We start from the raw sequence: 26,057 nt of genomic DNA on the forward strand, positions 1-26,057 counted from the left end.
TATTGCTGGCTGTGCCCCTCCATCAGGGAGAGAGGGGAAAGTGCACAGTTTGCTGCATTCCTCTCTCTGGCTGGGAAGTGCAGAGGGCAGAGAAACCTGGACCTACCCCAGTTGGGAGACATGCATCCATCCCTCCCGCAGCTGAGCTCCCACTGGAGCTGCAGTGGCCATGGAGAGGCGCTTATCATCTGGCCCTAAGTTGCTGCAGTGAGAGAGAGCTGGGGAGGTCCTCTCTTCCCAGGGCAGCCTGCATCTTGAACCCCTCATCTCCAGCCCCGCTCCAGAGTAATGATTTCAATGAAGCATGCACATTTTCATTTTATTTTCCAGAAACAAAAAATTAATTGGGTTAAAGACCTGAGCAACACTGGGTAAATGTGCTAGTTGTTCTATAAAAGAAAGGGGAAAGAGCCATATATATTTCTGAAACACAAATGACTCTTTCTTCTCCACCCAGTGCGCCGCTCAAAGGCTGCAGATGAAGAAAGAAGCCACAAAGCACGCATGGCCCGGGATGAATATCGACGGCAATCCTTACGAGCCATCGAGAAAGGAAAAGTGGCTGGCTTGAGTAACCTGTTCAAGGGGGCCAGCCTGAATAAAGAGATGGAGATAAAGATAAACAGCAACAATCCTAGCTCTGTAATGATGCTCACTGCCCCAGCCAGGTTTGTTTATATTGTAGCTGATGCAAAGAAATAGATCATCTGTTCATATGCTTCCCATCCTCATGTTAACAAGCCCTTTTTATTTTGCTTTATTTTTTGTTTTCCTTTGTTTTTAGAGATTCTCCACAGTGTTGCTCTTGACCCTGGCCAGAACAGGAATGGTTCTAAAATATTAAAATGCATTGAATGCATAACGGAAATTAAATGGTGTTTGTTTTTAAAGGGACCTTTGCACATCAATGTAGTGGAATGGGTTACCTGTACTGGAATGGGTTACCTAGGGAGGTGGTGGAATCTCCATCCCTAGAGGTTTTTAAGTCTCGGCCTGACAAAGCCCTGGCTGGGTTGATTTAGTTGGGATTGGTCCTGCCTTGGGCAGGGGCTGGACTTGATTACCTTGTGAGGTCCCTTCCAGCTCTATGATTCTATGGCTCTTTTAAAAAAAAGTAAATGGTTTGATAAGAATGCAAGGCTGGGGTAGAGAATGAATCGAAGGAACAAATACTTAAGCAAAGTGTAACCCTGTAGCCTACAAAGAACTGCTGTGCAATAAGTGCTCCTTGATCTGGTATTATTTATAAGGCACGGTAAGATGAACAAGATAATGAAGTGGGCAAGGTGGTAAAGTTTAAAAAAATGCACATTCAGGGAAAAAGGAGTAATTCAAATTTTATTTTCCTTCAAAACCTTGCAATTGCCAGTCACCCTGTTTGATGTCTGGCAGCCCAGCACACCAAAAGGATTTCAGTCCCTTTCTGCTTGAGGGTTGTGTTCTGTTCTGACAAGCAATATCTTTACCTTGTTGTGTGAGACAAGGAAACTCTCTGCAAATGAGCTGTTGAAATTCCCAGTTTGATGAGGAATCAAAATTGCTCTGTCTGAACTGTGGGATCGCCACATTTGCCGTCGAGTCATTTGTCAAAACAATCTTCTCATTATTTTCATGTTTCCAAACCACTTACATCAAAGAGTCTTCTCTGAAATAAAGTCATAAAACACTAATAAAGACGGTAAATTCTGAAAACTAGTGGCTATAATTTAGCCTGAGGTTCTCCACTTTCTACGTGGATTTATTTACTACAGAATTGGGTGGTTGATACAAAATACTCACAAGGAGGCCAAAGAAGACATGAAAAAGGTTTGGATCCTCATCCAGACCTTGTCCCAAACTCTTTCTCAATCTCCAACTTATATGTGTGTTTTAAAATTGGTATTCTTGGCTTTTCTTATTTTTAAGGCGTCTTTTGGTCATTGTGGATCACTAAATTGGGGCTCAGACTACATGCTTGCTGAAGGAAATTGAGAGTAAGAACTCTCCTTACGCCCTTGTACAGGCAACCCAGATCTTGGATCTGCATGCATAGCACTACGGGGAACAAGGGAAAGAGAGTTAGTACTGTATCTCTCGAGGAGTAAGTCTGAGTCACATTGCTTCCTGAGATTAATCATGGGCTGGTGCAAATTTGTTCACTGCCTCTTCAGTTCAAGAGCTATGTCTAAAGTCAAAATAAAATGATGCTATTTTGTATGTGATCCCTATTTCATTCACTTTCTATGTTCTTTGGAAAGTTTTTATTTCCCCTGCTCGCCTTTCTTTCCTGCCTATTTTTCCCTGCTGATTTTCTCTATTTGATGAATCATTTTGTCCTTTTACTCATCATCATTTGTCTCTATCTGTGTGATTGTATTTCCCCCCCCTCCTGCTCCTACTATTCTTACTTTGTCTACTCTATTTGTGTAAAAATTGACTGGGAGCAATTTCACGATTTGGCTGTAGGCAGAAAACTGCTATAAAGCAGCCCTTTTCATTCATGCTCAAACAGTTCCCACAAGGCTGTTGCAGTCCTGTTTATCTTCCATTCTTAAACAGAATTGTCTAGGAGTCGGTAAGCTGTCTAGGGCCCCCATATAAAATCTTTAAAAGCAGAAATCTTTGGGGAACTATCTTTGACTCTGTGTTTTTGTGTAGTTTGCTTTCTTCTCTGTGAATAGCACTGACCTCTCTCTGTTATAACAATGTCAGAATAGCTTTCCCATATGCTCAATTTGAATGTCCTGATGTTAGTTTGCATATATTTCTGTGGTTGCATTGTTTTTATTTTATTTTTTTTCTACTTACGAACGTAGGTATTTGGGAATAATTTCTGGTTGCGTAGTACATTCTTTCAACTAAGATTCATCTAGTAGTGACAGTTACATGCTCTTAAAATAAGATATTATAAGACAATTCCTTTGATATCTGCCTTTACATGTTCAGAGGCCATTTTCAGGGGGGTGCATGTGGAGAGGGATCCAGGAGGGGGAAGTTTCTGGGCCCTGAGAAGCATGCACTGATACCAAAAAGTATATTTCATTTGCTTCCTCGTTGGGTTCCATTTCTTAGTTCAGGTGGGTCAAGTTCAGTTGGGTGTGGAAGAGCCTGTGACCCTCTGTTGGCTCTCCAACCTCCATTTGTTCCCCCCCACCCCTATCTGACTGTCATTATGCCCACCTGTGGTGCTTTCCTCCAGATGTTACGAGGAGTCCACTGTCTTTTGTGTGTGTGTGGGGGAGGGGGGGAGTGATAGGATCACCACTCAGTATGGCATCTTGCACCACATAGGAGGTCATCTAGTCTAACCTCCTGTTCAAAGTTGTCTGCCACCACTGAGAACAGCCTAGGTCCATCCTCTTTGACCTGCCTCCTCTTCAGGTAGTTGAAGGCTGTTAATGAATCTCCCCTCACTCTTCTCTTCTGCAGACTGAATAAGCCCAGTTCCCTCAGCCTCTCCTCATAAGTCATGTGCCTCAGCTCCCTAATCATTTTTGCTGCCCTCTGAAGGATACTCCCCAAATTGTCCATGTACTTAATGTACTGGGGGACCCCAAACTGGACACAATACTCCAGATGCAGTTTCACCAGTGCCAAATACAGTGGGATAATCGCTTCCCAAAATCTGCTGACAAAGCCCATACTTATGCAGTCCAACATGCCATTAGCCTTCTTGGCTACAAGGGCACGCTGTTGACTCAGATCCAGCTTCTCAGCCACTGTAATCCAGGTCATTTTCTGCTGAACTTCCACTTAGCCAGTTGGTCCCCAGTCTGTAGCAGTGCATGGATGCTTCCATCCTAAGTGTAGGACTCTGCATTTGTCCTTGTTGAACCTCATTGGATTTCTTGAATCCTCCCAGTCCTCCAGTTTGTCGAGGTCACTCTGGACCCTATCCCTACCCTCCAGTGTATCTACCTCTCCCCCCAGCTTAGTGTCAGCCATGAATTTTCTGAGGGTGGAATCTATCCCCTCATCCAGATAATTAATGAAGATGTTGAACAAAACCAATCCCAGAACTGACCCTTGAGGTACTCAGTTTGATATCAGCTGCCAACTAGATACTGAGCCATTGATCACTACCCTTTGAGCCCAACATTTATCCAGCTTCCTGTCCATCTTACAGTCCACTCATTGAAGCTATACTTCTTTAACTTGCTGGCAAGAATACTATGGGAGACCGAATGAAAATCTTTGCTAAAATGAAGGTACGTCACATCCAGCGCTTTCTCCATATCCACAGAGCCAGGTATCTCCTCATAGGATGCAATTGGTTTGGTGAGACATGACTTGCTCTCGGTGAATGTGTGTTAACTGTTCCTGATAAACTTCCTCTCTTCCAAGGATTTCAAAATGGATTCTCCGAAGATCTGCTCCATGATTTTTCTGGGGAGTGAGGTGCAGCTGATGGGTCTGTAGTTTCCTAGATCTTCCTCCTTCCATTTTTAACAGATGGGCACTAGATTTGACTTTTTTCCAATTGACTGGGACCTTCCCCAATCACACATTTTCAAAAATACAGGCCAATGACTCTGTAATCACATCAGCCAGCTCCCTCAGCACCATTGAATGCATTGCACCTGGCCCACAGCCTTGTATGTGTCCAGCTTTTTAAACTCATCCATAACCTCTTATTTCGCCACTGATGGGTGCTTAACTTCTCCCCACACTATGCTGCCCCATGCAGCAGTTTGGAAGCTGACTTTGTCTGTGAAGAGCGAGGCAAGAAAAGCATTGAGTACTTCAACTTTTTCCACCTCATCTGTTACTATCCTAACCCTTCCCCATTCAGTCAGGATCCCACACTATCCCTGGCCACCTTCTTGTCTGTAACGTATCTGTAGAAACCCTTCATATCCCTTAAAAAGCGACGAGGAGTCCTGGTGCACCTTATAGACTAACTGAAGTGTAGGAGCATAAGCTTTCGTGGGCAAAGACCCACTTGGTCAGATGCATGCATGGGTCTTTGCCCACGAAAGCTTATGCTCCTACACTTCAGTTAGTCTATAAGGTGCCACAGGACTCCTCGTCGCTTTTGCAGATTCAGACTAACACGGCTACCCCTCTGATACTTCATATCCCTTGCTAGCTGCAATTTCAGTTGCACTTTGTCCTTACTGATTACACCCCTGCATACTTAATTTGCATTGTTCTTCTATCTTCACAAGCCGATGAAATCCAGGAATTCTTTGCTGGACCAGGTAGCATCATGAGATTTATTGAGCATTTTTGAACTACCGCTTTACCTGGAGTAATACCTGTATTCTAGCTTACTAAAGATGGGCTAGGAGGATGAGAGGAATTTCCAAATGTATTGAGGATTTTTAAGAGGTAGGGAAGCTTCCTATGGGCAGCATATGCAGCAAAACTAGTCACTGCTGTGGGACTGGAGCCTTGTGGTTCTTTTTCTGGAGGCTAGTTTGTCCTGTTACGGGCAACGCAGCATCCACACAGTGCTGTACTGTTTGAGCAGTGCTGGTACAGGATTTATGCTGTTTGGGGAGGTGGTTTAGCTTGAATGGAAGAAGTTCAGGATTTTGTGGCAGGACTCAAAACTGGGAAGAGATGAGTGCAAGGATATGCCAACAGAATGCAAGTTTTACTGGTAAAACCTTGTAGAGTAAAACAAGCTTTATTTAAAATATATCCAACTGGTATATTCTGACTTAAGTCTTTGTTTTGCAGCTTGAACTGAGACTCTTTGGGACCAACTTAAATGTTCTGCCATTTACACAAGAGGCCTTAGTCTGCTTCTGTTGAAATCAGCTTCCAAATTCCCACTGACTTTAATGGAAGCAGGACGCAGGCCCAGAAGGGGTTACCTATCTGATGCCAAGAGCACCTTGTAGCCTTTTCATGACCTCCACTAGAGGACAAACTCATCATTATTTAGTACTATAGGATCTAGTTTGTTTTGTTCTTGATTGTCTGGTAGGTCATTGTGGAGTGTCTCTTTGACTGCCCAGTTGATATCCCAATTTTGAAGAAACTGTAGTTAAAAAAAATATTAGTTTCAGTATTGACCCATGTGGCCTGCAAGTATGGATCATTAAATGACATCTCCATTGTAGGCAGAGCACAAGATGTGAGAGTTAGAGAAAATACAGTGAACCAAACAGAAACTGAGGACTTACAAGATGCATAAGTGAGGTCATAGGACCTCTAGAGCAGTAGTAGAATTAGGGAGAAAGAAATGTACCTCTGAGAGAAGCTTCAGAGAAATTTTCTCTCTGCATTTTCCTCTGTCAGCCACAGTGTCTGAATCTGGCAGAGGAGTCACCCAAAAGGTAAAACATTTTTTGCCTGTAAATAATAATCTCTGTCTGTGAAAAATTATTCATTTTTTGCTGTGGGAGGGGAAAAATTCCTAGTGATCTCTGGTGACTAGCCCGTTTTCCCTACCTTATGATCATAGTGCAAGTTATTTTTTATACTACACCTGCATGAGGTCTCTCTCCAATTGTTTGTATTTTTAATGTAGTAAAGCTTGGGAGCGTCCTTCTAGACCCATTTCCAGAGAAATCATCGTTCGTTGGTTCAAGGAGGAGCAGCTTCCACGACGTGCTGGGTTTGAGAGGAACACCAGCGCTGTTGCGCCCTGGTTTCATGGTAATTTGATTATCTTTATTCTTTTCTATAACTGAGCCTGAAGGAGGTTCTCTGTGGGAGCAGTGGGTAACAGAATATCTCTGGTTTTGGCAAGGAACGTAATAGGTACTCTGAGTCCTATCTCTAGTCAGGAGTAATCCTGTTCACCTTCCGTGCACAGATTGGTATAAAATGGGTTGCTGGGTGACAAGTAATGTGTTGCCACTCTCTCTATCACAGAGATGACTCTACCCCCATTTTCTTTTTCTCTGTTTTGTAGCCCAATTTGTGACATTTGCCATTTGTCCTGCTATTTCTTAACATCATCAGAGCCTGCACTACAGAAATGAATGTCTGGAATCACATTTGAAGCTGGGGATTGTGTGTCCGTGTGGGTGCAAGTGTGGGCACACACACGCAAATCTAGATTTTGTACTGCATTACAAACACAGTTTATACTTACTGTAATCATGTCGGTGCCAAGCATTTTGGCCATTAGTAAAAAACATAGCTGATGCAAAGACTTCTATTTATGAGCTTGAATGTATTTTAGACTCAAGTCACACAATACTCTTTTCCTCTGAGTTTTGGGAATTAGATCTTTACAGTAAGTGTGATGGGCCTGACCTTTGTCTGACCCCAATTGTCATTTCTTATTATGGGGCTCTGGGTTGTGTTTTTAGATAATCCCTCACTTCCTTGAGAGCTCTCTGGCAGAAGTGAGCCTCTCTCCCTCCCTGCTTCTCAAGGCATAAATAAGTTAAATGTGCATATGGAGAATCGCATCTCAACTAATCATCTGTTACAAGCAAGAAATGGAGACCTACAGTAATGGACAGCTCTCGTCTGGCTCCAGGCTGTGGTTCCAAATCCTTCTCGCTATACGTGAGTTCCTACTTAAGTGTTTTAGAGCACATCAGAGGCTGCTGCTTTCAATGGCTTGGTGCATCAAATGGAAAGACGTGGGTAGTTTGTAAATATTATGCATTTAAATTTTTGATGAGCAATGATGGTCACAAAATGATCCAATATCTGAGCACTCACTTGGTTCCCAGAGTAGTCCTGTGGCACCTTAGGCCATGTTTACACTAGGAAATTATTTTGAAATAACTTATTTTGATATACTAACCCCCGAAATAACTATTTTGGTATAGTGTGTCCACACTACAGGGAAGCCTCAAAATTGGTCTGAGGCAGGCTCCCTTAATGTGGTCATGCTACCCCAACTTAGAGCCCCAGAAAGCACTGGTGAGTAATTACTTTGAATGACTCTGGGGAGTAGTTACTTTGAAATAGGAGCAGTGGACTGTCCATACTACCGTTACTTTGAATTTGGAAAAACTTAAAAAAACAAAAAATAGTCTAGTTGCAAGTTAGAGACTAGCAAAACATGTAAATGGTATCATGAGCTTTCATGGGCACAGCCCACTTCTTCAGATGACAGGAGTATTAGAAGTCCTTGTGGAAAGCAGGAGTTACTATTTCAAAATAATGGGCTTGATAGAGTGGATGCTCCACTTCTTATTTCAAAAGAACTCCCTAGTGTAGACCAGGGCTTAAAGACTAACAAAAATATATAGGATCATGAACTTTCATGGGTAAGATCCACTCCATCAGATGAATTGGAGTGGAAATAACAGAATTCAAGATATATATAACATTAGGATTATATATATCTTTTATACACCAGCCTTCAGCATCTCCACACCAGACGGTGCAACGCCAATGTCTATAGCTAGATGGCCATCATCCTGGCTGAGGAGGGACACGCATGGACCCCCAACCAGGTTCACATGAAAATAAAGGCACTCTGGCAGGCCTAAAATAAGGCTAGGGAGTAGAGAGGATGCTCTGGGGTGGAACTACATACATGCCGCTACTACAAACAGTTCAATGCCATCCTGGGAAGGGGCAAGTTATGTCCACCCCCCATTGTCATCGAGTCCAGCCAGGACACACCCAGCATCAGCCCCCCTGAGGGTGGGGTTGAGGAGGAAGAGGAGGAAGAGCAGGCCAGCTAGTTGACCATGTCTGCAAGCCAGGGTCTGCTCCTCACCCTGGAGCTGATCTCCCCATCCCAGTACGTCTCCCAGGTGTCAGATGAACCCAGCGAAGGCACTTCAGGAGAGTTCCATATCTTCCCCTATATGCACATGCGGGCAGGCTGTGAGGGGCTGTGCACTCCTTGCTCAGCCTACTGAGCCTGGGGGTTGTATAACACTCTGTGCGCGTGGGTACACGTGGAGCTCCAGTCCAGAGCACTCTGCTCCATGACGCTCTCACACAGGCTTGCTCTTTCTCACAAGGCTCCTGGAGAGACCTGCCTTACTCTGGATTCGCTGGTGGGACACTTTCTCATGACAAGCCACCGCTAAGGAGGCCGGGGTCATGGAAACACACAGCTGTGCTGCACATGGCACAGGCTCATGCCTTCACTCGGGCAGCATCCATTCCCGATCAAGTGTGGTGATGCAAAGGAGACTGATTCTGTGCGTGGGAAACTGCTGGGGGGAGGAAGAGGAGAGTACCTCAGTAGCACTCCCTTTGGCAAGCAGCCTCTGCTGCTCACGCACACCTCCCTCAACTTCCTCCCCCAGTGGGTAGGGATAGAAGTTCTCTCTGGGCGATGCCGCCACTGCCAGACCCGACATGTGAGGGACACAGAAGGAAGCCGAGGCCCTGTCCTCCCTCCCATCCACAAGCTCCTGGCCGGACTGGCACCTTCCCATGCCTGCTTGTCCCTGGGATGTGGGTGTTGCGATGCTCCCTTGGGATGTCCATGCTCTTGCAGGAAAGTGCACAGTGTCTAGGCAACAGTTGGCCTTGCTCAAAGCACATTGCCATTGTCTGAACTGAGACCATTGGTGTCAGCTCAGAGATTAGGGTAGGCTTCGTACACAGGGTCTGCTGGGATGACTGCCCTTGTAACTTTTCATCACAGGATGGCCAACTGCAAGCGTGACGTCCACACCATCCTCCCAGCTGAACAGGATCCCACGGAAAAAGAGAATCCATGAGGACTTGCTGAAGGAGGTGACCTGCTGAGGGCCTGCCTCCAGTCCCTCATCCAGAGGCTTGACAACAAGCGCTAGGAGTGGACTGCTGACCAGGAGGAGTGCCAGGCTGACCAGGAGCAGTGGAAGGCCACCTGGGACCAGCTGTTGAGCCAGCAAAAGGCGACATGCTCCTCTTTCACCTTGGTGATAGAGCGCATGGCCTTGTGCATGGAGCAGGCCACCACTCCCCACTCTCAAACCCAGCTTCTCCTCCTGGCCCCCTAGGAGCCACTGGGGTCTCTGAACATGGGGTTGTTGGACCTCCAGGGCAGCCAAGGCCTCCAGAGCTGAGCAGGGCAGGCACCACTCCCAGCCCCATTCCTGAGCTCCCTCCCCTACCCCTTCCATGTTCTTTACCCAGACCCTTCCCTGTTTTATATCCCCCAAATAAAGATAATAGTTTAACACCCCCCCCCCCCAAAAGAGGCTTTATTTGCTCTGCATGGGAGGGAGAAAAGGGGGGAAGGAAGGCATGGGGGAGGAAAGGCACACAGGGGCAATGCAGGGACCCATTGAGGAGAGGCCCGGGGGAGAGTCTCACAGGTGACCTTGGCTGAAACTCTCCCACCAGGCCTCCTGGATGAGTACAGCCCTCCCCAATGAGCTCTCCATGTGGCATGGGTGTCCAATCAAGGTTCTTGTAAGCCCTGGCCAACCGTTCACCCTCTGCCCTTCACCCTGGCAGGAAAATCTCTCGCTTGTGCTAGGAAAAGTTGTGGAGCACACAGCAGAATGCCACTATATTGGGGATATTTCGCTCGCTGAGGTCCAGGTTTGTGAGGAGACTCCTGAACCTCCCCCTTCAAGTGGCTGAACACACAGTCCATGACCATGTGGCATGTGCTGAGCCTGGCACTGAAATTCTCCTTGGTGGAGTCCAGGTTGCCTGGATGGGGCTTCAGAGCAAGAAGTAGGCTGTGTTGCCCAGGATGCAAAGACATGGGCATGTCCACGTCCCTGACCCTGATGATGCAGTTGGGGAAATAGTGCCAGCGTGCATCTTCTGGAACAGACTAGAGTTCTGGAAGATGCGGGTGTTGTGTATGTTCCCTGACCACCCGATGATGTCCATGAACCAGTCCTTGTTCACCAAGGCCTGCAGCACCATCGAGAAGTACCCCTTGCTAGTCCGAGGCAAGGTGATTGGGGTCCAAGATAGGGATACGCATGCTGTCAATGCCCCCCACTGCAGCTGGGGAAGCACATGGGGCAAAGCCATTGATGATGGTGTTGATGTTGCTCAGAGTGATGATCCTCTGCAGCAGCACATTGTTGATGGGCTTGGCTACCTGGGGAAACATGGCCCCTATCGTGGATTTCCCCACGTTGAACTGGTTCCCGATGGTGCGGTAGCTGTCCAGCATGGTAAATTTTCACAGTGCGATGGCGATGTGCTTCTGCAGGTGGATAGTGGGTTGCAGTTGGGTATCCTGTCACCTGAGGACACGGGAAAATCACTTGCAGAGCTCGAGGAAGATGGCCTTTCGCATGTGGAAGCTCTGGAGCCACTGCTGGTTATCCCATCGCTGCAGGGCAATGCAGTCCCACCAGTCAGAATGGGTCTCCCTTCGCCAGAAGTGGTGTTCCGCGGTGTGCAGGGGATTGAGGATCATTTGCTGCATCAGGAGTGCCAGGACCTGGATGAAGAGGTCCTCCAATTGGGGCTGGTCCTTTGCCTGGTGGAGCAGCATGCAGGCAGTGTGGACGAACTGTGCCATGAGGTGCAGCACGAGGCCTGTGAGCATGGCACTGCTTTGCAGCAGCTCCAGCTCCATGATATCAGTGCTGTGGTGTCCGCAAGGGCAACCAGAGCACACTGTGTTGGTGTGGTGTCCCACAAGGGGGAGGCAGTGTAGGAGTGGCATATGAAACATGGCCATAGAGAGGAGTCCTTGAAAGCATGTGTCTTAGCTTGCCTGACCAAGGAGCCAGAGGAAGTGTCTACCTTCATGGAGCCCTCCCCGGAGTGCTTCCGGGGGCTCTAAGTCCGAGGTAGGATCCAGCCAGTGTGGAAATGCTAATTCTGACTGATTTCAATGCTGCCTTGTAGTGTGGACGTGTTATTTCAATTTTGATTTTGTGATTTTGATTTTACTTATTTCAAAATTATTTCCTAGTGTCGAAATGCCCTAAGGTGCCACAGGACTACTCTGGGAACCAAGTGCGTGCTCTGTTCCTGGATCATGTTGTGAACATTTACACAGGTCCAGCTGGCTCGCACAATAGACCTGATCGGAGTGAAGAGTTGAATGGCGTTCTCTTGGCATGGTGGATGCTAAACAGTAGTGTACTATGGTGAAAGGCCCGAGGAGTTGTGTTTCAGAGTTGTGACTCTGAAACAAAACACAGAGAGAGCTACTTAAGCACCAAGCTCCCTGTGAAGGCGTACTGTGCAATTTCCAAGCAAGGAGATTCCTTGCTGTCTGTTCCCAGTCTGTTCAGGATTTTGTCTGTCATCTCACTGAATTCTCATTTAAATAGAAACAAACCTGCAAAGCCCTGAAATTTGGCTAAAGGCTCTAGCCAGAAGAACAACAACTTGTTCATCATCTGCTTAAATGGGTGATGGCATGGAAAGCAATACTGTCTTGTATTTAGGCCAGGAGACTAGAGGACATAACTGTTGTATGGCATTTTGGCTCTTCTAATTGAATTAGAACTGATCGGTGTGATCAATGAGTGTAATGATGGCTGAAGGTCACTAGGACTTGTAGGGTCAGATCCTTTACAACCTTGAGTGGGTCCCTGAATTTCCTGTTCCCCATTTTCTCTATCTATAAAATGGAATAATACTTTGCAAGGGTATTCTGATGCTTTGGTAAAAGATCTGAAGTGCTTTGAGGTCCTTGGATGAAATGGGTTAGAGAAGGGAGAAATGTCATGTCTGTGGTTAGCAGTGCTGAAAGTAGCCCCTCAGGGTATGTCTACACTACCACCCTAGTTCGAACTAGGGTGGTTAATGTAGTCATACGAACTTGCAAATGAAGCCCGGGATTTGAATTTCCCGGGCTTCATTTGCATGTTGCCGGGCGCCGCCATTTTTAAATGCCGGCTAGTTCGGACTCCATGCTCGCGGCTACACGTGGCACGGACTAGGTAGTTCAGATTAGGTGTACAGGTAGTTCGGAATAGGAAGCCTAATCCGAACTACCTAGTCCGTGCTGCATGTAGCCGCGGGCACTGAGTCCAAACTAGCCGGCATTTAAAAATGGCAGCGCCCGGCAACATGCAAATGAAGCCCGGGAAATTCAAATCCCGGGCTTCATTTGCAAGTTCGTATGACTACATTAACCACCCTAATTCGAACTAGGGTGGTAGTGTAGATATACCCTCAGAGAGTATAATAAAATGATGTAATTCCACTCAAGCCAATGGAGCTAAGCTGACCTACATCAGCTAAGGAGGTGGTCCTCAGACTCTTAGTCAAGATAGAGTTTCAGTCCAGTCAGTATCTTTATATTTTAATGTAAACATATAGGCTGTGTCTAGACTGCATCCCTTTTCTGTAAAAGGGATGCAAATTAGACACATCACAATTGCAAATGAAGTGGGGATTTAAATCCCCCCGCTTCATTTGCATAAACATGGCTGCCGCTTTTTTCCGGCTCGGAGCTTTGCCGGAAAAAAGCACCAGTCTAGATGGGGATCTTTCGGAAAATAAAGCCTTTTCCAAAAGATCCCTTATTCCTCTTAAAAAAAGGAATAAGGGATCTTTTGGAAAAGGCTTTATTTTCCCAAAGATCCCTGTCTAGACCGGCACTTTTTTCTGGCAAAGCTCCGAGCCGGAAAAAAGCGGCAGCCATGTTTATGCAAATGAAGCAGGGGGGATTTAAATCCCTGCTTCATTTGCAATTGCGATGTGTCTAATTTGCATCCCTTTTATGGAAAAGGGATGCAGTCTAGACACAGACATAATATTTTGATTGGTGCTAACTAGAAAATGAAGGCTTTGCCAAGATAGAAATAAAATCACAACCCACCAAATGCTGCTGTGTACATATTCCACCATTTGCAATTATACTCAGCCAAGTGCACATGCAAATTCTAATTCCTCCAGTGAGTTTTCATGGGGCCTGAAATAGCTAAAATTCCTTCTCTAGTTTCACTTGGAAGCTGGGGCAAATCCTTGGTGCTGTCTAAGTCACCTTTGTGCCATTCCAGCACTGAAGGAAGAAGCTAAAGGTGATAAAATACTGTAGCGGGGAGTCTATAGTCTACTGGACAGCACTCAGGGCTAAGCACTCACATATTATATTCCCAGATCAGCTCCTAGCTTGCTGGGTGACCTTACATAAGTCATCCTATGTTACTCTCTCTCACTTTTCATCTTTCTCTAAAATAGATACACTTAACACTTGGTATGTTCTGTACAATCTTCATATAAAAATGCTATAAACAAAGGGTTGTTAGTTAAATTTACTATAGTGCAACATCTTGGAGTAAATGGGCGTGTTTCTTTTCTCACTCCCAAAAGTAACTGTGAGAAAACATCAATTTCAGCTCCAAGAGTCTCTTTCCTTTTTCATAGACTAGAAATAACATTAATCTCATCTCCGCAACACATGGAAAATTTATTGTTTAAGTTACGGTAACATTGATCTTTCCTGTTTGCATTCAAGAAGCTGCAGCAAGTTCTTGCAACACTATTATTTTAATATGGAGATGCCAGATCTGGGTCCATAGTTAAGGCTGTGTTATGCTTTGCACTAAAAGCAGAGATTCTGCTTTTTTTTTATTTTTTATTTTTTTTTTAAAGTCTGGAGAATATACCCTGTGCTTTCCCAAAATTACAGTACTTACTCCTAGCGCACAGAATGGTTTTTGGAACATTTGAAAAAGATATCTCTTCATTAGTATGGGTTAAAATTGTCTCATAAAAATGTAGAACCATTTTTTGCTTGATAATTCAGATGTTGTCTTTCTACAGAAATTGGCAGGGAGGTGAATTTTGAGCAGATCTGGTGTGTGTGTGAGATTTAAAGAAATGTTTAGGATTCATGGCCCCTCTACACTATTATTCTCCTTCAAGACAAACAGAAATATTGTCCTTCAGAGAACATCACAGGAACTGACCTCTCCCACTGTTATCAATAGACTGAAGCCGGGGCCTGACATTAGTAAAGGTGGACATTGCCACTATTCACCTGCTCCTCCCTACCCCTTGACAGGGACCAGTTAATATTTCGTGAGCCCAGTACCAAACCTTCCGTGGGTCCCCATGTAGTCGCTATTAGCCCCTTGCAAGTGTGGGGCTGGTGTGGCAGTTCTATAGTACACCCAGCACTGAGTCTCAGAGGCATTTTTCATTTTGATCAGAACACCTCTGCAAGATTCTATGTCCTGCTATACAGAGCTGCCTCAGCCCCTCGCCCTACCTTAGCGCCCACTGAAACCAGGTTGTGTGACTGGAGGATATCTGGTTCCATATTGTAAGACTGTTCCACACAATGAGGAAAAATTGAAGAGTCTTTGTTGTTCTTTTGTTCCACTCTTTGTATCTAGGGGAAAATCACTAATGGAATAATAAATATTACTGTCTTCTTTTTAAATGAAGAAAACTTTAAAAAATCTGGTACTGGTGGTTGAAAATAGCCACTCCAGTCCCATTTAGCACTAGGAAGATGCCAGCATTTGCTCAATTTTATCCTTCTTTTTCTACAACAAATTACAGTGTAATTTGGATTTGATTTTGGAGAAACGATGTAACAGCAGCCCAAATTAAACTTGAGCCCTCCTGTTCAAATCTGGAAAGCAGGTGCTAGATTCCATTTCTAAGTATTAGATAAATCTGGAAATGAAAAGCCCATTTCTGCTCCTGTGGTTGTGTCCCTGGTATAGCACCTAAAGCTGACCAGCCCGTCCAGTGGAGCCTTCTCTCCCTCCCTCCCTATATTAACCTCTCCCGGGCTACGTCTAGACTGCAAGTCTCTTTCGAAAGAGGCTTTTTCGAAAGATACTTTTGAAAAAGAGCATCTAGACTGCAAGCACTACTTTCGAAAAAGCAAGCTGCTTTTTCGAAAGAGAGCACCCAGGCAGTCTGGATGCTCTCTTTTGAAAAAGCCCTGTTTGCATTCAAGAACGCCTTTTTTTGAAAGAGCACTTTCAAAAAAAGTCATTCTTCCTCGTGAAATGAGGAGTACCGCCGTTGAAAGAAAAGCCACGTTCTTTCGATTTAATTTCGAAAGAACGCAGCTGTAGTCTAGACGCTGGTGAAGTTTTTTCGAAAAAAGGCTACTTTTTTCGAAAAAACACTGCAGTCTAGACACAGCCCTTGTGGGGTCCACATATTCTTGCTACGCTTCAGAGAGAGGTACTCTCAATTCCTTCTTTGTGGGCAATGGGCCGAGGCCACTAGCATCCCTAATCCAGTCTGGGGAAAGCTTAGATCTGGGCCAAAGCCTTCTGCTCCCTGCGTACACATATTTCCCCCTCACAGAAACTCCTCCTTCCAGCAGCCCATGCTGGGCACAGCTCACTGCTTCCCTTACTCTCTCCCCTGCCCTTTCCTGTTGCTAGCAGCCCAAGGAATGCTGGGAAATGCTTCAGGGTCAGATCTCTAGGGAGGGAGCCGGTGAAGGAACTACAGCTCTGAGGGTACCTTGTGCTCCCTGTCCTGCTCTGCAGGCTCCCGCTGCACAGCGCAGTGGGGAGGAAGGGAGAGAGACGGGATCCTTCTGAGGTCCAGCCTAGTGCCAGGGAACAGTTGGCCCAATTGTAAATCCGCTGCTGCCTCCTGATAAACATAAAGCAGATTAGCTTTATTTCCATTGGGAAATACTGGTTATCAAGTGGCATATGATTCCTCAGGGCCTTTAGCTAGCTAGGGCTGCTTAAAGTCAAAGAGCCAGAACCAGCTTCTTGGCTTTCCCAACCATATCTTGGTTCCAGCGATAATCTGAGCTAACTCTCATTTGTAAAGCCCCGCTTACAATAGTCTTCAGGCAGTTGTAAAAATTATTTGGAAATGTTAACACTGAAAATTAAAGGTCATGGGTGTCATAATTAGCAACTAATAAAATACCAACTAATCAGTGCATGTGGGCTCTGAGGACACGATATTTTGATCCCTTGTTGGGTACAATACTAGAGATGCATGGCACTTGTTATGAATTTGCAATCCAGGCTGAGTTTTGCCAAGACTGGTGAATCCTGAGCTTTATGTAAGTCTTCAAAGGGATTTATGGCTTCAGATGGAAAGCTGTTTTACATGGGTCACAGCTGGAGACAGGTAAAACTGGGCTGTTTTGACTGAGTTTTGCTTTAATTTGGGGGTTTTCAAACCTCAGTGCAACCCATGCCAAAGTAAAATGAAAAAGTTTATCAGCCTTCCCCCATCTGTTGCTGCATATTGCCAAACTCTATCAGATGCATCACACTTGTTGTCAGTTAGCTGAGAATATATTATATAGGCCAGGAATATAATTCCTTTTGCAACTAATACATTAGGGCTACGTCTACACTGGCCCCTTTTCCGGAAGGGGCATGTAAATTTCACTAGTCGTCGTAGGGAAATCCGCGGGGGATTTAAATATCCCCCGCGGCATTTAAATAAAAATGTCCGCCGCTTTTTTCCGGCTTTTAAAAAAGCCGGAAAAGAGCGTCTAGACTGGCCCCGATCCTCCGGAAAAAGTGCCCTTTTCCGGAGGCTCTTATTCTTACTTTGAAGTAGGAATAAGAGCCTCCGGAAAAGGGCACTTTTTCCGGAGGATCGGGGCCAGTCTAGACGCTCTTTTCCGGCTTTTTTAAAAGCCGGAAAAAAGCGGCGGACATTTTTATTTAAATGCCACGGGGGATATTTAAATCCCCCGCGGATTTCCCTACGACGACTAGTGAAATTTACATGCCCCTTCCGGAAAAGGGGCCAGTGTAGACGTAGCCTAGGTGTTTGAAAGGGATTCTTTTTGAGGTTGTGAGAGTCCATGAAGAGACATCTTAACCAATGTTATGGTGTCTTCTCTGATTTCAGATCAAGATTTTTTTTCTCTAATTGTTTTCTTCTTCCATGTTGTTTATGGGAAGAAACACTGACAGATGTAAGTAGACAGTCTAGATTCCTTCAGTATGGGAGGTCTAACATTTTTGAGCATTTGTTTTGTTTTCAGAATAACCCTGCCACAGGGATGGGGTCCAACAGTAAGATTTCTTGTAGCTTCTATTGAAATTAGTGTTCTTTGAGGGACACGTGTATTTTAGCTGTTTGATTTGATTGTGGCCTCATGCAGCAATAAATATAGTGTGCTTGTTTGTTCATAAAACACATACTTTCTGGTTCTCTAATGGGGGGGGGGTGGAGATTCAATAAGTAACAGAATGTGCTAGGATGAGATGAAATACATGGTGAAGTAATCCTCAGTGGAGAATCAACACTTTTTTATGTGAATTATCTATTTTCTATCTGCTACTTTATCTGATTTTTGCTTGTTTGATCTTCTATTCTGAGAATACAAAAGGATGGATCTTCAGCTTGTTTATATAGAAGTAGAGTTACGAAGTATGTGATGAAGAAAGACTCCCATTGTCTTCAATAGGCTTTCTCAGAGACTTGATGGGTAAGGTCTCCGTGAACTTTGGGGAGATGGTAGTTGCAATCTGGCTGTTTAACTTACACCAATGTCATAATTCACTTCCAAGTGGACCTGTCTATTTGTGAAAAACCATTATTGCAATTAGTAGTAAATGGCTCCTTTATAATGGTGATCTTAGCAAGTGGACCATGGGTTGAATCAGTCTGGGGACTGACTCTCTCTCTTGTCCTTCCATGTAAGGGCTCCCTCTTGAACCCTTATATTGTCCTTTTCCATGGCTAAACAGGGTACATCAGTCTCCAGGACTGACAATCCAGAACTTTTCATCTTTGCTGAGTCCAGAGCATAGGAACAAATGTACATCTTGCTGTGGTAGGGATCTTCCATGTATTATCAAGGGGCTGCTGTACACAGAAATGGGTCATGTTACTCTGGGAAATCCATGTAACTAGTGTTTGGAGGTATTGATAGGGCAGCTCCTAGGGACCACTACATTTTTGTACCTGTCAGGGTGCACGCCCCCACCATGCCTCAGTGCCCCCTGACTGTCCTCATCTAGCCCCTCTCAGGGCAAGTTACTGTCTGTACGGGTTGCTCATCATTGGCATTGGGGTTATCTCTACTGCCCCACTTACCTAGGCCGCATTGTGATCCGCCTCCAAACCCTGGGCCTTGCCTCCGGCCCCTAGCCAGGGGGAGTCTTGGCTGGCCCTCTCCCAGCCCTAGATGGCTATCCCCAGCTTGTCTCCCTCCTGGGAGCTCCTGCTTCCTCTGCAGTCATCCCTTCACTGTCTTCCCCCTCTAAGCAAACTGTGCTTCTCTATATAGCTGCCGGCAGGGCCCTCACTTGCCCTAATGGCTTCAGCTGGCCTCTTCAAGCCAACTGCGCATCACTTGATAGCTGCCAGCTGGGCTCTCACTAGCCCGAACAGCTTCAGCTGGCCTCTCTGTTCCCAGCCCCGGCTCAGGCCTGAATCCTGGTCTTAAAGGGCCAGTGCAGGGCAGGCGCCCTGTCACAGTACCAAACCTCTGAAATGGTAGTCCCCAAGCATTAGAATATTATGTTGAGGTATCCTGGCACTGGTCTACGCTAGGCAGTTATTTTGAAGTATTATTTCAAAATAATAAGAGGAGCATCCACACTACCAAGCCTGTTATTTCAAAATAACGGTAGTGTGGACACTCTGCTGCTGCTGTTTCGAAATAACCACTCCCCAGAGTAATTCGAAGTAATTACTCACCGGTGCTTCCTGGGGCTTCCTGGTCAAGCTGGTATCTCAAGTCAAGATAGCATAGCCACAATAACAGAGCCTGCCTCGGACTAATTTTGAGGCCTCTCCATAGTGGAGACATGCGCTTTCAATGTTGTTATTTCAGGCATTATTATTTCAAATTTAGTTGTTTTGAAATAATTTCCTAGTGTAGACATGCCCTTAAAAAGAGACACTATACCCCTGCAAAGTTATGTAATTGTAGACCATGGATGAATTCACAATATAATGAAAATGATATGACCCCATCTCTGAAATCATGGGGAGTTTTGCTCATATTACAATATCAATCCCAGCCATCCAAGTAAAATATGCAATACTAGCTCATACAGATGCTATTTTTCCAAGGACAGTACAGAGTATGGTGAATATGTGCTAAATCTTTGGATTCCTTGTGGGTTAACAGTAGCTGATGATGGATGTTTCAAGCACGGTTAGTCTCCGGTAACATATGACAAGAAAACTTGACAACTTCATCAATTCTGATTCAGTTCTCCACTTCTCATTCTGAAAATCAGAGGTCTTTTTGATTGGCTTTCAGAAATGAGAACTTTTGGCAGTATGTCACTCCACTTACCTCTCAATAATTGTTTTAGTCTGTTAATCATTTGGGAGACTTTGGGATCATTTTACTAGTGCCAATATGGTTCATAAGTGTCAGAAGTTCTTGAAAAACAGAAGAAATGCTTTAGATCCATGGTCTCTCTTGTAAGAGAGCAGAGTTTCAAAGTGAGGTAACAGGAGCTGTGGCATGCAGCAGGGAGAGAGGAAGCATAAAAGAGCACCGGAGATATTGCTCTGAAATGAGAGAGTGAGGTAACTGAATAATTCATGTGAATAGGCTAATTGCTAATGTGGTAATCTTCCTTGCTTTCTGTTTAATTGAGACTCAAGTGCTTTCTGCAGAAGAAGTAAATGGTGGTTAGAAAGAGATTACTTTACTGGAGAGATGTTGGATGTGATGTTATCTGGTTAAAATATGACCATATAGATCATTGTTGCAACCACTGTTATATATTTGCAACAAATCTTGTATAAAATGTGGCATGTGAGATGTCTATGAAAAGGTTATGATTTCCTAGTTAAAATGATGATAACGTTATGCACATATCATTATTGTATTTGAAGATATGAGTACTGACTCTAAACTGGTATTTCAAATGTTTGCTTTGGGGATGACGCCGCTAAGGTACTTAGTCTGCATATCATTTGGAGGGAATGTTCAAATTAAGTTGCGTATTACGGGACATTTAACTCACAATGGACCATGGAAGATCATAGAATCATAAAATACTAGGACTGGAAGGGACCTCGAGAGGTCACCGAGTCCAGTCCCCTGCCCACATGGAAAGGACTAAATACTGTCTAGACCATCTCTGATAGACATTTATCTAACCTACTCTTAAATATCTCCAGAGATGGAGATTCCACAACCTCCGTGGGCAATTTATTCCAGTGTTTGACTATCCTGACAGTTAGGAACTTTTTCCTAATGTCCAACCTAAACCTCCCTTGCTGCAGTTTAAGCCCATGGCTTCTTGTTCTATCCTCAGAGGCCAAGATGAACAAGTCTTCTCCCTCCTCCTTGTGACACCCTTTTAGATACTTGAAAACTGCTATCATGTCCCCCCTCAATCTTCTCTTTTCTAAACTAAACAAACACAATTCTTTCAGCCTTCCCTCATAGGTCATGTTCTCTAGACCTTTAATCATTCTTGTTGCTCTTCTCTGGACCCTCTCCAATTTCTCCACATCTTTCTTGAAATGTGGTGCCCAGAACTGAACACAATACTCCAACTGAGGCCTAACTAGCACAGAGTAGAGCAGAAGAATGACTTCTCGTGTCTTGCTCACAACACACCTGTTAATGCAACCCGGAATCATGTTTGCTTTTTTTGCAACAGCATCACACTGCTGACTCATATTCAGCTTGTTGTCCGCTATAACCCCTAGATCCCTTTCTGCCATACTCCTTCCTAGACAGTCACTTCCCATTCTGTATGTGTGAATCTGATTGTTCCTTCCTAAGTGGAGCACTTTGCATTTTTCTTTATAAAACTTCATCCTGCGAGACCGTATCAAACACTTTACTAAAGTCTAGGTATACCACATCCACTGATTCTTTCTGATCCACAAGACTCGTTATCCTATCAAAGAAAGCTATCAGATTGGTTTGACATTATTTGTTCTTTACAAATCCATGCTGGCTGTTCCCTATCACCTTGCCACTTTCCAAGTGTTTACAGATGATTTCCTTAATTACGTGCTTCATTATCTTCCCTGGCACAGAAATTAAACTAACTGGTCTGTAGTTTCCTGGTTGCTCTTATTTCCCTTTTTATAAATGGGCACTATATTTGCCCTTTTCCAGGCTTCTAGAATCTCTTCTGTCTCCCACGATTTTCCTAAGATGATAGATAGTGGCTCAGATACCTCCTCTATCACCTCCTTGAGTATTCTAGGATGCATTTAATCAGGCCCTGGTGAATTGCAGGCATCTAACTTTTCTAGGGGTATGTCTACACTACAGCGCTAATTCGAACTAACTTAGTTAATTCAAACTAAGCTAATTCAAACTAACGGATCCAGACTAAAAAACTAGTTCGAATTAGCGTTTTGCTAATTCGAACTAGCATGTCCACATTAAGTGGACCCTGAACCGGGGTTAAGGATGGCCGGAAGCAGTGCCGGCAGGGCATCAGATGAGGACTTAGAGCGTGGAGCTTCTGCCTCAGGCTAGCCGAGGGCTGTGCTTAAAGGGACCCGACCCCCACCCCGGGCAGACCATTCTCAGGGGTGCCCCACTTGCAAAGCAGTCCTAGCTTGGAGTGCCCTGAGTGCCCACACTGGGCACATCACAACACTCGGCCATCAGACAGGCTGCACTTGCCACAGGCTGCCATCTGGGGAGAGGGGGCAATTGGTGGGCTGCAGGAGAGCTTCCACCCCCAGAAGCCCGCAGAGCCAGCCCAGTCCTCCCCATCGGGGGCTCGTACCCCATTCCTCCCTCACCTCCTTCCACTTACCCTTCCCTAGCCCCCCCTTCCTGATGTACAAAATAAAGAAAACATGTGGTCAAAAATAGAATCTCTCTTTATTGAACAAAACTGGGGGAGACTGGGAAAAGGAGGTGGGAGAGGGGAAGAGAGAAGCTGGGAGAGGGGAGGGCAACTAAAATGATCAGAGGTTTGGAACAGGTCCCATATGAAGAGAGGCTAAAGAGACTGGGACTTTTCAGTTTAGAAAAGAGGAGACGGAGCGGGGACAGGATAGAGGTCTATAAAAGCTTGAGTGGGGTGGAGAGGGTGCATCAAGAAAAGTTCTTCATTAGTTCCCATAATAGAAGGACTAGAGGACACCAAAGGAAAGGAATGGGTAGCAGGCTTCAAACTAGTAACAGAAAGTTGTTCTTCACAAAGCAAAGAGTCAACCTGTGGAACTCCTTGCTGCAGGAGGCTGTGAAGGCTAGAACTAGAACAGAGTTTAAAGAGAAGTGAGATCAAGTCATGGAGGTTGGGTCCATGGAGTGGTATTAGCCAGGGGGTAGGAGTGGTGTCCCTGCCCAAAGTTTGTGGAAGGCTGGAGAGGGATGGCACGAGACAAATGGCGTGGTCACTGTCTTCGGTCCATCCCCTCCAGGGTCCCTAGGGTTGGCCACTGTCGGCAGACAGGCTACTGGGCTAGATGGACCTTTGGTCTGACCCAGTACGGCCATTGTAAGCTCTGGGCTGAGGGTTGGGGGGTCTCAGTGGACCACCTTGATTTTCATGCAAACCTGCTCCTGGGTGGCCAGGCTGGCAGCTCTCTTGCCCTAGACGGCCGCTTTCCTGTGCCTAGTGCGGAGGTCGTGAATGAGGTCCACGATGTCCACACTAGACCAGGCGGGTGCCCGCCTCTTGCGGTCCCGGGCAAGCTCCCTGGAGCCGCCAGCCTGGTCCCGGGAAGAGGGGGAGGGGTGGGGGGCATCGGGTGGCTGTCTCGAGCCGTGCCAGGTGCAGGGTCTGCTAGCTGGGTGTTGGCAGGCTTCCACCTGGCACAGGCACCGTAGCGAGCCCGTGCCCCTTTAATCGGTCCGGGGCCGGGAGGGGGGCAATAGAGTTTCCCTGGTGTTGGCCAGAGTGGCCACCAGGGATAGCTGGGGAGGGCTAGCCTCCCACTAGTTCGAATTAAGGGGCTACACAGCCCTTAATTCGAACTAGTAAGTTCGAACTAGGTTTAGTCCTCGTACAATGAGGTTTACCTAGTTCGAACTAAGCGCTCTGCTAGTTCGAATTAAGTTCAAACTAGCGGAGTGCTTGTGTAGCGCCTATCAAAGTTAATTTGAACTAACATCCTTTAGTTCGAATTAACTTTGTAGTGTAGACATACCCTAGGTGATTTTTAACTTGTTCTTTTTTTATTTTATCTTCTAAACCTACCCCCTTCCCACTAGTATTCACCATGTTAGGCATTCCTTCAGACTTCTCGGTGAAGACCGAAACAAAGAAGTCATTGAGCATCTCTGCCATTTCCAAGTTTCCTGTTACTGTTTCTCCCTCCTCCCTGACCAGTGGGCCTACCCTCTCCTTGGTCTTCCTCTTGCTTCTAATGTATTTAGAAAAAGGCTTCTTGTTTCCCTTTAATCCCGTAGCTAGTTTGAGCTCATTCTGGCTATGTCTAGACTGCAGGCTTCTTTTGAAAGAGGCTCTTTCGAAAGCATCTTTCGAAAGAGCCTCTTTTGAAAGGTCGCGTCTAGACTGCAGGCGGATCTTTCGAAAGAGAAATCCGCTTTTTCGAAAGAGAGCACCCAGCGAGTCTGGATGCTCTCTTTCGAAGACGGCCTCTTTACATTGAAGAACGCCTTCTTTCGAAAGAGGAGCTTTCGAAAGAAGGCGTTCTTCCTCGTGAAATGAGGTTTACCGCCATCGAAAGAAAAGCCACGTTCTTTCGAAATAATTTCGAAAGAACGCGGCTTGAGTCTGGACGCAGGGGAAGTTTTTTCGGGAAAAGGCTACTTTTCCCGAAAAAACCCCTGAGTGTGGACACGGCCTCTGTGTCTTTGCCTTTCTAATCTTGCCCCTGAATTCCTGTGCACCCATTTGCATCCAACGGGCTTCACTGTGAACATTCAAACTAGAGTGTGCTTTTGCTGGGACTAAGCAAAATAGTGCATGGACATATGAGTTGTCCATGTGATTCCATACACCATCTTTACTTGTAATTGCCCACTGTAACAACCATGGGATTTCTTCCACTTGGCAGAAGCTATAAAAGGCCCCTGGAAAAACCTCCATTTTGCCTCTTTCCTTCTATAATTTCTGGGCTGTGAATTCATAGTAATAGGAGTTGAAAGGAATGATTTGGAAGCAACCAGATACTTGACTTAAGCTAGTAGTTTATTCCTTCACTGCTATTAGCCTGAGATTTTTCTCTTTTCTTTTCTTTTCTTTTCTTTTCTTTTCTTTCCTTTCCTTTCCTTTCCTTTCCTTTCCTTTCCTTTCCTTTCCTTTCCTTTCCTTTCCTTTCCTTTCCTTTCCTTTCCTCTCCTCTCCTCTCCTCTCCTCTCCTCTCCTCATAGGGTATCTGCTATGTAAGGGAGAAGGTTGAATTTACTTTTGCCCCCTCTGGAGATGGACCTCCCCTTATAGTCCAGCTGGTATAGAGTAAAGTGAGTTCCAGGCTGTTCTGATTTTGGCCAAATCTGGCATAGCAATGATTACAGAAATCAGAAAGCCACCATTAGTTTCTTCCCCCGATGAACCAGAGGTTCGAGGATTGTCTAGGGGTGGTCTTTTTGTGGCAAGGGACTGGGGCTGCGAAGGAGGAAGGCCCGAGACTTAAATGCACTTAACCAATTACAAACTTTATTAACTACAATTTGATTATATTAAATCACTGTCTCTGATTCGTCTTAGACAGCGCAGCATGCAAAAAAAGAATATAACAAATAAAACCAATACAGCAATAATAAAAACTCCTCCTGTAGCCAATCCTTCTATGGTTATCTTTGAACAGCTGGTGGAGTTAGTCATTAATCTACATATACTTAACCTCTAAATATGAAATGGTTAATACAATATAGTAAGCAATACTCACAAGGCCAGAAACAATTACGATGCACAGACACAAAATAATACGTAGCATGCTCCGGATTCGTACACCCTTTCGTGATTCGGTGGGTGGGAGGCGGCCTTGGGTGATCAACCCCTCAGCCAGGCTGGACGATACATGCCTTCTATTTTTTGATACGGAACCTCTCTGAGCTTAGGGCGCAGGGTGCTTTATACTATAATTTTGACATCCGGTACCATATTAGGGTTATTTGATATTCAGTACCATATTAGGGTTCCTTCCTTGTGACATGATGTTTGTCTCAAGGCGTTGTGGTCAGTGCCTGATGCAGACATGACTGGCACACATGAAAGCTAGCTATGTTTTTGCTTCCCAGCTCCAGGTGCTTGTTAACAGATGTTTATTTCTCTTATTTCTATCTTGTCCTGTTTTTTAGTGCTCATTAACTTAGTGTATGGGACAGCTTGTGTCCCTGCTCTTATCTTAAGTTCCGTTTACTGAGGCTTGAAGGCCCCGGCCCGGTGCTTGCCAAGTTAAGTTCCGTTTACTGAGAACAGTGCTGAGCACCCGAGGGACTTCAAGCTCTG

At 45.3% G+C, this 26,057-nt stretch overlaps 1 protein-coding gene across 1 annotated transcript in view; it reads left to right on the plus strand.

Annotated features, from left to right (window-relative positions):
• SH2D4B (SH2 domain containing 4B) overlaps positions 1–26,057 on the plus strand; it is a 112,913-nt gene that overhangs the window by 55,019 nt on the left and 31,837 nt on the right. Inside the window, exons 5-6 of the mRNA XM_089780062.1 lie at positions 458–668; positions 6,461–6,588. Coding sequence (XP_089636188.1) covers positions 458–668; positions 6,461–6,588 — 339 coding nt within the window. The remainder of the gene's footprint in view (positions 1–457; positions 669–6,460; positions 6,589–26,057) is intronic.

Source organism: Pelodiscus sinensis, chromosome 8 (assembly GCF_052426305.1).
Source record: "Pelodiscus sinensis isolate ZL-2025 chromosome 8, ASM5242630v1, whole genome shotgun sequence".
Classification (NCBI taxonomy): Eukaryota; Metazoa; Chordata; order Testudines; family Trionychidae; genus Pelodiscus; species Pelodiscus sinensis.